At 50.7% G+C, this 9,748-nt stretch overlaps 1 protein-coding gene and 1 long non-coding RNA gene across 3 annotated transcripts in view; one reads left to right on the plus strand and one right to left on the minus strand.

The window, feature by feature from the left end:
- Nucleotides 1-8,373, minus strand: part of COL1A2 (collagen type I alpha 2 chain) — a 31,695-nt gene extending 23,322 nt beyond the window's left edge. Inside the window, exons 1-10 of one of the 2 annotated variants that reach the window (XM_069094494.1) lie at nucleotides 8,153-8,373; nucleotides 6,251-6,261; nucleotides 5,711-5,728; nucleotides 5,119-5,154; nucleotides 3,790-3,873; nucleotides 2,223-2,279; nucleotides 876-920; nucleotides 732-785; nucleotides 586-639; nucleotides 254-307 (exon numbers count right to left, since the gene is read on the minus strand). In XM_069094494.1, coding sequence (XP_068950595.1) covers nucleotides 254-307; nucleotides 586-639; nucleotides 732-785; nucleotides 876-920; nucleotides 2,223-2,279; nucleotides 3,790-3,873; nucleotides 5,119-5,154; nucleotides 5,711-5,728; nucleotides 6,251-6,261; nucleotides 8,153-8,222 — 483 coding nt within the window. In that variant the 5' untranslated portion in view covers nucleotides 8,223-8,373. The remainder of the gene's footprint in view (nucleotides 1-253; nucleotides 308-585; nucleotides 640-731; nucleotides 786-875; nucleotides 921-2,222; nucleotides 2,280-3,789; nucleotides 3,874-5,118; nucleotides 5,155-5,710; nucleotides 5,729-6,250; nucleotides 6,262-8,152) is intronic. The other variant, XM_069094495.1, reaches the window with a different exon arrangement.
- LOC138166037 (uncharacterized) lies at nucleotides 5,161-8,375 on the plus strand. The gene is made up of 2 exons (XR_011169522.1): nucleotides 5,161-5,745; nucleotides 8,159-8,375. It is a non-coding gene; the product is annotated as an uncharacterized lncRNA (long non-coding RNA).
- Nucleotides 8,376-9,748: the final 1,373 nt, after the last annotated feature.

The following is a 9,748-nucleotide window of genomic DNA, read 5'->3' on the forward strand; positions in this document are numbered from 1 at the left end:
ATGAGGGGGATCAGTCTTGAGTCACTGCCCCAGACCCTGCCTCCCACAATGGATGCTTTCATCTCATGCTCGCCAGCCAAGTCTTTCACAGTAACAGGAGTGGGGGCCACCTGGGTACGCTCCCCAAGCCGGAGAGTGCCCCGGGATGGCTGAAAACTGGGTCAGCCAGGGTTGCATTAGACATCGGCTGAAGATTGTTCAGGGAGTGGTGTACGGCAAAGGGACAGTGACGCTGTCCTGGGGAGAGTCTCACCTGTGGCCCAACGATGCCTCTCTCACCAGGCCTTCCAGGCTTTCCAGGGTGACCCTGTAAGGGAAGAGGCAGAAAATCCTTTCATTTGTGATTCCTGGCTAAGGCAGTGAGCCTTTCAGAGCAATCCTAGGTGCCCATGTTTCAGGAATGTCACAAATTATAAAAGATGGGCTCTAAAGGTACATTTGTCCTTCTGCATGGCAACTTCAATCTTGCTGTGGGAGGCTGTCTCCCACGTGAGGAAACATCTGAGGCATGTGCTGTAGACCAATTTTCTGACCCTCTCTCCATCCTACTTGCGCCCCAGTAGTGATGCCCAACTCCCCACTTACATCTTCACCAGACTTTCCAGGGGGGCCAGGGGGTCCTCGGGCACCTGCAGGACCCTAGGAGAGTGGAGAGGAGACATTGCTGTTAGTCCTGTCCCCTTAACATCACCAAATCCATCCAGACCCATAACAGGGTATCTCTTACTTACAGTCTGACCAGGCTCTCCAGGCTCACCGGCAGGTCCTTGGAAGCCTTGGGCACCCTAGGAGACAGGAACACCATGGAATATCGTACTAAGACTGTTAACTCAGGCTCTTTGTAAAAAAGGAAAAGCTCATATAAATTTACTTACAGGAGGTCCACTTGCACCAGGGGGGCCTCTGGGTCCCATCAAACCCTGGAAAGGGGATACAGATACCAGTCATTAAAAGGCCAGTCTTTGACGGGCGAGCTCACACAGACCAGAGACAGCTCAGCCGAATGGCCAGGCTGGGATGTAGCGAAAAGACCCCCTGCTATGGCCTTACCTTCCTCCTCAAATAAGACTAGATGCTGTCTGGGGTGCTCCTCCCCTCCCTAGACATAGCTCTAGACACAGAAAGCCTGTGATAGGGTTAGCACCCTGGGAACATTCATAGAGGCAATTAAGTGGATGAAGCCCTGACCTGGGAGTCAGGAAGGGCTGAATTCAAAATCTGACCCAGAAATTAGCTGGGTGACCCCAGGCCCCTCATTTTACTTCTGCCTGCCTCATTTCCCCCATCTGTAAAATGGGGATAATAGCACCTCCCTTAGGATTGCTGTGAGGGGAAAACAAAATGAGATGGTATTTGTAAAGCACATTATAAACCTCTAAATGCTACATAAATGCATGCTATTATTTGCAATGCCAGGAGATCTAGGGAGGCCAGGCTGCTGATGGCTGGGTTTGCTTTGGCAAAGGAGTGGCAGGGGGAGAGATGAGACCACTGGCCCACTCAGTCACTCCTTCCCAATGGCCTTCTTTCTGACCAGCTCAGTGAACTTGGGGGAAAGTTTGGGGAAGGGGGATGCAGAGGAAGTCCCCCCCACTGGACACAGCTTCACTCTAAAGTTTTGCAGTGAGTCTCTTCTTACTCGAGGGCCCAAGGTCATCACACCTGGGCAGTTCAGATCATGCTAGACTGGGGAGGGGCAGCACATCGTCATCTGATTGCTGCACAGATGGAAAATGAAGTACCTTTTTAACTCTCATCCCAACCTTTTCACATCCTGGGCCCTTCAGTCCAATGTAACAGTCACTAATTTAGCACTCACTGTGTGAGTTAGACCCTGAAGAAGAAATGGCTAGCATTTCCCCAAGCCCAGCTCTCTGGCCCCCAAAAGGCAGGATGTAGGAACTCTTTATCCCAGAATTCCATCGGACACTGAGCCCAGGTCAGCCGTGCTAGAGCCTAGAACCCTGGCCCAGAGGTTGCATCACCCTGCCCTCTCAACTGAATCTGGCCTTTGCCAGGGAAGAGGCTGAACCAGACCTTGCCCAGAAGCCAGTGCTGGTGGGGCAAGTGGGGAGAGGACCCTCTTCCATGGATCAGCTCCATGTTAACCACCCTGTTTCCATTTTCACAAACTCTTTCATTTTGTTTCACATGCGATTAAAGAAAACGGTAACTTTGCAACAGACCCCAAAATGTGATTTTTCTTTTTCTGAGATCCATACCATTGGTCCTGGGCCCATGTCCAACCCTTTGCTAGCATCATACTGGGCTGCGAAGTTCTAAGGAGGGAAAGAAAGAGAACAAAGCAAGTCAGTGGGCCATCCTGGTGGTAAGCCAGCTCATTCTGGGAACCAAGACCTCTTCTCTCTTTTCTCCTCTTCTCTTTGTTCCTTTCCCTAAGCTTCCCAGTAGAGACCCACATGGCCGAAGTTCATCTCCTTCATGGGTCACAGCCCTGCTCTCCAGGTATGTCCTAGCTCCCTACTTTCAGGCGACTTTATCTATGAAAAGACAGGGAAAGTGCCCTTGAGAATTAGACCACATTTGCCACAGCTGGCTTTGGTGAGCTGGGCCTGGAAGTGACCATGGCACGGCAACCTCCAAACATCTGGAGGGGGGTCCGCCCCAGCGCCCTTCCTCTTGGGGGAAGAAATGTGCACTGGACTGAAGGGGGAAGGGACAGGAAATTCCATCCTTTTGAGAAAGTCTAATGAAGTTTCTGTGCCTTGGAGCATCCAAACTGTCGAATCTGCTGTGCCCCTCACCCCAGCAATGAATTCTCAGCTAACAGTCTACCCTGCGCTGGAGATGACTCAAGAGATTCCTGGAGAGAAATACAGGGAGGTGCTGGGGCCCCTGAAGACAGAACTTTAGACCTAAGTTATTAAACAGAGCTGGGGGGCAGACACCTTTTGGAGGGACCGCATGAAGATGTAAAACAGCAGGACCAGGAGCTACACAGAGAGGCCCCCCACTAGAGGCCAAGAACTGATCTAGCATTGCTTCAGACAGCCTGACAAAAGGCACTGTTTTTCTAATTACCTTTGACTAAATTAAACCTGAATTAATTTGGCGTGCTAGGTTCCGTGAATTATAAGGCAGATGAGCCAGAAAGGAAAGGAGGGGAAGAAGGAAAGAGGGAAGAGGGAAGAAGGAAAATAGGGAAGGAGAAAAGGAGAGAAAGATGGAAAGAAAGCAGGAGGGAGGGAGGGAAGGAAGGAAGGAAGGAAGGAAGGAAGGAAGGAAGGAAGGAAAGAAGGAAGAAAATAGGGAAGGAGAAAAGGAGGCAAAGAGGGAAGGAGAGAAAAAGGGAAATAAGGGGAAGGAAGGAAAGGTAAAAAAGGAAAAGGGGTAAAGAAGAAATGAAGGAGGGAAAGAGAGAAATAAGGAAAGAAAGAAAGGGAGAAGGAGAGAAAGATGGAGAGAGGACTATTTTTTCAAAATTTTAAAAACAGGTAATTCACCTGTTTAATTTTCATCTCCTAGATACCTGTAAGTAACAAATAAGCTAGCATCTAGCAGCATTGACCTCAGACAGCCAACACATTCTCAGAGTCAAATGTTCACACAAGGAATAGGATCACTAAAGAGATTTTCCCATGAAACAATCAATGCAATAAGGGAGATAAAGAGCACTCCTTCCCACACAAAGCAGATTTCTACCAAAACTTTATGAAAAACCACTCCCCCAAAGCCCTCATCCCTTCCAAGCCATCTTCTAGTCTTAAATGAAACAATCCTGTGCTAAAACAAACCAAAGGCTCAATGAGAAAGCTGAAAGCTTCTTACCCCTCCAAGGCCAGGAGGACCAGGGGGCCCAGGAGGGCCTGGGGGACCATCTTCACCATCTCTGCCGGGAGGGCCTGGGGGACCCTGTTGTGTAGAAGATGAGTTAGTTGAGCACCCAGCAGGTCCTGAAATGAGGGCCTGGAGCTACAATGCTCAGAAAAAAGGGGTTGGTCAACAGCCCTTTTGGGAGAGATGATTACCATTTGCAATTAAGTAGATTCAACATCAGGCAAGTCCTTTTGGGAATATATCAAAGGGTGGAAGAATCAATCAGAGTTAAAGTTCCTCATTCTATGAACTTCCCAGAAACAATGCTCAGAATCTCTTCCCAGAGATTTTGCTCTTTGCAAGTCTTTTAGCATTTTTTTGACTCTTGTAATGAGACACTGAGACCACCCCTCCCACATTTGTTATTTGTAATTCCTGATTACCCTCGTTGAGCATTTAATATAATCACTACTTCAGGAGACTAGAAAATTTTGAAGTCTGCTGAATACCATCACTGTATCTCTGTTGGCAAAATATCTCTGATAGAGGTCTACCTGGGTGGAATTGGGACCATATTTCTTGGTCCAAAGAATCCAGCAAAGATGTATGCAAAGGGGAAGGCTAGGTGGCACAGTGAGTAGAGCACCGGCCCTGTAGTCAGGAGGACCTGAGTTCAAATCCAGCCTCAGACCCTTAACACAAAAACTAGCCATGACCCAATTGCCCTCCAAAAAAGCAAAACAAAACAAAACAAAAAGATGTATGCAAAGCTGGGGTTCTATCTAGTCAAAATTCATAATTACACAGTCATAATCATTAAATGTAAAATGCCAGCAGAGGAATGTCACAAATATGCTTTTTAACTCAATCAATACCAACACATATATCAATTCCTTGAAGATGATCACTGGAGACAGAAGTAGAGAGGAAAGAGCTCCCATTGGCTGTCAAATAACACTGTATCCCAAGAGCACACAGATTTAGCATGGCATCAAAAGCTCTGTGAGGACGAGTCAATCACACAGAAACAAGCAAATAAAATACTTCCTTCTGATTAAGAAGAAGGGATAGATCAGCCAATAAGAAGTCTGTGAGAATGATGCAATCTTTTTTTAGGGGGTGTAGTCAGTGGGCTAGGTTATATGGCTTTGCTTTATGGAGGTGAAAACTGGGTCAATGAACATTAAGGAAACTATTTGTTCCATTGGCTACCCATCTGAATTGATCACAACATGTTCTGTTCAAATAGTTGCTTATTTCAAATTAATTTGCCGATTTCCAGGGATTTCTCTCATAAGTTGTTCTAACACGAGCAGATTTCATAAGATAAGATTTCCTTACCCTTTGACCTCGTGGACCTCTGTCTCCTTGTGGTCCCTTCAAGAGAGAGAAACATGACTTGGTTATAAAGCTTAGGGTGACTTCTAGTGAACAACCAAGATATTCTCAAGTATGATTCATTGGTGGGACATATTAAGTAAGCCATCCTGCTCAAAGTACATTATAACTACATAGCCTTTTCAAAGACTGGGGGAACCAGACAAGAACCCCCAGTTTTCCTGGCAACATTAGTGCTAGTATTTCCATCCAGGGTAATTGCAGGATGTGGAAAGACCTGCTAGAATGTGGGCAGACATCATGAAATCCTTGCAAACGTTCCTCAAATCTGGCTAACCCCAAACCAATATCGACACACCATCAGGACTTTTGGACACATGTTTTTAGAGGCTGACTCATTTGGGAGGAGAAGCAAATCTTTCTTTGTTTTCCTTTAACTTCATAGATTTTTGTCATTTGTCTAATCAGTTTCTTGTTAATCTGGTCAAAATGTTGGGAAAACCCCCTGTTTTAAAAAATCTACTATATCTCATTAACTTTACCTGTGAAATTTTCATACACCTCCCGGTTTTACAGAGAATTAATTCATGCTTACCTTTCTTCCTCTGGGTGCCTGGTGGAAAAGAAAGAGTCAAAGGTCATTAGGAAGAACAAACCACACAGGCATGCCTATCTACTGGCTACTATGCTGCTTTAAGGATTCCAGGTTAGCATTTGGAAATAGACATTTAATCATTAGCAAGACCATTCACTTTAGCTATGCTATATGGCCGCTGTGCATGCCCAGGCTGCTTATGGCTAGAATGGATTGGTGCACTTGCCTGAAGACAGGTAGAGAGGGCTCATCCTTCCCAGACTATGAGGATGGAAATGTGTCTCTTGCTCTCTCTTGTCCTCTTGCCCCAGCAACTGGCTCAGAATCCCAAGCCTCTCCCTCTCCCCTCTGCAGGCTCTCCTTACCATGGCCCAGCCCACAAGGGTGGGCTCTTCCCTTGGCAGCCAGTCCCTAATATCTGGTTCTCGGGATTGCTGCCTAGTCAACACCAGTGTTCACTGCCCCTCTCCCCCAATTAATCACCCCCTTGAGAATGACTCATAAACTCTATAAACAAGTATACATAGAAGTGATACTGACCTCTTGGACAGCTGTAGGGAAGGAGAAAATGAGAGACATGGTTACTTTAGATTACAGCATCATTGGACCACTGATGCTGAGCAGCAGCCATGATGCAGGCTGATGGAAACTAAAAGATGCTTTGGTTTGAACCATTGGAAAAGCCCCTTTTAGTTTTATTGTGGCTTGGAAAAGGGGAGGGGGTCATTGGTGCCTGGAACATTTTACATGAGGCTCTAGCTCAGTGACTCAAGCAGGGCAGTCCTCTAACAATTGGTAATTAAGAGCATTGGCAGATAAATGAAAATTTCCAGGTTGGGACATTAATCAGCAGATGATTTACAACCACAGGTTAAAACTCCCCCACTGTGACTCATCTCCAATCCCCTCTCTTAGGCAAAAAGGGCATCCTGGACTTTGGCCCAGGCCTTGGCAGGCACCACACTGAAATGGAAAACCAAGTTCTTGTACCAGACCGTCTAAGAGAACCAGGAGGAAGGAGAGGGAAACTGGGGCCAGGACCAATACAGTCCTCGAAGACCTCTGCTTCAGGCCCCTATTGAATGGTTGGACTCTGGGATGTCTCAAAGTCTAAAAAGAGAAAACTCAGTATTGTATTCTGATTTACTGGGTGAGGTATAATGAAATTCCCTGACTTTAAGAAAATGAGAGTCCTGGTCAAATTTGGGGTAGGTAATTTAGCCTTAGAAAAACTCCCCGGAACTATTTCTGGGGTGGCAAATGCCCCCTTTTTATTTGTTGGGTGCCATAGCAAGGAATTTTGGATCACCCTGTCGCTGCCTTCAGTCACCAACTGGGGGTGTGAGGAGGCGCGGATAATATCAGCCCTGCCTCTTTCCGAACCGGGCACCCCACATGAGCGAGCTTTAGGAGTCCCCACCTTTTTTGGATTCCTTCCACCAGAGCCTAGAGGCGGGGACCTGCTGAGCTTTTGGAGTAGGCATGCTGACAGAGAGGGATGGGGTCCTAGGAGGAACGGGGAACGTAGTGGCCCCGCCTTCGGCCCCTTTATCTCTCCTCCCCAGCCTTGTGCCCTGCTCTGCCTGGGATGTCCACTCCGGGTGAATCAGTCCCGAGCCCTCCCTTCCCTTCCCCACCCCCCGCGCCGATTCTCAGCAACACGGGGATTTCGGAGGCTAAGGGACAGTTTCTCTAGAGCCCCAAGCAAGACGAGCCCTCATCTGGTTTCCTGGTTCTTGATGAGGAAACCGTTAGAAAGCCTCTCTCTGCCGCCTCCTGGGGGCTCCTGCACCCCTCTTTGGGCGGCGGAGGGCCAGGGAGTTTCGGACTCCTCACAGGCGTTGCCCGGAAGGGGGCGCGTCTTGCTCTCCACCCACTTTCCAGGGACTTGAATAAAAAAATGGTTTTTCACTTTCGGCTTGATTGGGCTTCCCAAGGTGACTGCAGCTGAATCACACGGTCCCCAGAGGCAGGCTAGACTTACAAGCCCAGCCCAAGTCGTCTGGGGGCCCCTCCTCAGATTGCCCAGAAGAGGGCGACCAGTTCACACTGATGTCTACACTGCCAGGAGGGACTCGAGTGCTGCCAGTCGGGGGAAGCAAACTGGTTTGGGTTTCCCTCCCCCCCCTCCCCCCACCCCACAGCTTTCCGAGAGCAGCAGAGGATTCGGAGCTGAAAGGACCGGGGGGATATCTTGGGAAGGCACCTGCCTCGGTTTACAGCTGAGGAAACTGAGGCAGGGACTTGGCGGAGGGCACAAGGCCGCGGCTCGTAGAAGAGCCGCAATTTGAGCTCGGGGTCAAGGATTCCTTCCACAGTGGCTGGCCAGTAAAGTGCCGCCATCCCTGGATCTCCTTGGGGCCGCTCTGGTTTCACTCTAAGTTTCCCCCATCTGCACTCCTATGACGCCCCTGTGGCCCCCAGCCCCCGGGGCCCGCTTACCCTGAGCTGCGGCCAGGCACCAAGTGGCCGCGAGCAGCAGCCAGAGGCGCGCGTCCGCAAAGCTGAGCATGTCTGCGGTCCGAGAGACGGACGGACGCTCAGACGGACATGCAGACTCCTTGGGGCGCGGGCCGGGCCGGGGGCTGTCGGAGGTGCTGAGAGAGCTGAGTTTCGGGTCCGGCCGACAGGAAGACCACCGGCCGCCGGCTGGATGCTAAAATAAGGTCGGCCGTCGGCCTGTATTTATCCGGCCCACAGCTCGGGGGGTCTGGGGTGGCCCCAAGAGCGCAGCAGCCAATGGGAGGCGGCCTTCGGGGGCCTGAGGAAGGGGGAGCTGGGTGGGGACTCGAGGAGGGGCTTGGGGGAGGGGAGGGGCGCTCAAATTGGTTCCATTCTTTGTGAGGACGTGGACAGTTTTGAAGTTTAGGAAGGAAATTGTGACTTGGCTTCCCCGCCCCCCGCCCCCAACCTCCCTCGCCCAGACACTGTGGGGTTGGGCCTCTAGGAGGTGCCCAGAGGTTCCTGATCGGGGGCACTGGGGTAGGGGGGTGGGGACAGGGCGGGACACTCGGGCAGGAGCTGTCCAGGTTCTGCTTTACCTGTGCCAACGTTGGTTGCGGGAGTAGGGTAGGGCCAAGAAGGGGAAGGAGTGGGAATGGTGAGACTGAAGGAGGTGTGGGGGGGCGGGGGTTGGTACAGCGTGGCACAGGAGGCAGGGAAACCCTTCGCCCTGCTGTCCCCTCTAGCACTCTCCCCTATCCGCCAGCCCAGCCACAAAGCACCCAGCCCGAACCACGCCCTGGCTCTGGACTGTCCTCGGAGAACTGTCGAGGTTGGGAGGGAGCCCCTCCCCCTTCTCCTTGGGACGCTGCTCCACAAGAAAGATAGGGAGAGGGAAATGGGGTTCCCTGCCCTGCTCCCAAGTCTGTCCTCCTCCTTAGACTCCCTGGGGACTCGGGCTTTGGGACCCAGGGTCTCTACAGACAGGCACTTGAGGATTCGAAATCCAGAAGGGACCTTTAAAAGTTGGAGGAGACTCTTTGGATATCGACCATTTTACTACTGAGGAAACCGAGGCAGGCTTTGAACCTATGTCTTTCAGACTTGAGAGGCAATGTGGTCCCCAGAACTGCTAAGGAGCCAGCTCCAGTGAGGCTCCCCGCCTCAGACTTCATTCCAGACGACCCTTCCCTCAAGTCGGGGACAGGGCAGAAGATGTGGCTCTTTCGATGAGGGAGAAGAATCACATTGCCCCCTCCCCCTATGAGCTGGCCTGGCTTTGTCTGCCGCCAGCCCCCGCCCCCCCACGGCCAAGGAGAAGCTGGGGAGGGAGCCAGGTCCAGAAGACACTGAGCTAATCACAGACCTAGTGGTCTGGGGCAGCTTGAGGCCCCATCCAGCCTCCCTTCCCGAAGGAAACAGCCAAAAGTAACGGGCTGCAGCGATTGGCCCCTCTCTCCTCACTCCCCTCTGCTGGTTGTCCTCAGCTTCTCCTTTGCTCCCTCCTCTATCCCCCTCTACTGTTTCTCTGCTCCCCCCTCTGTCCCCCCTCTGCTCCCTCCTCTGTCCCCCCTCTGCTCCTTCTCTGCTCCCTCC

Source organism: Petaurus breviceps, unplaced genomic scaffold (assembly GCF_028583685.1).
Source record: "Petaurus breviceps papuanus isolate PSGF00001 unplaced genomic scaffold, PetGlider_PUasm1.0 218, whole genome shotgun sequence".
Taxonomy (NCBI): Eukaryota; Metazoa; Chordata; class Mammalia; order Diprotodontia; family Petauridae; genus Petaurus; species Petaurus breviceps.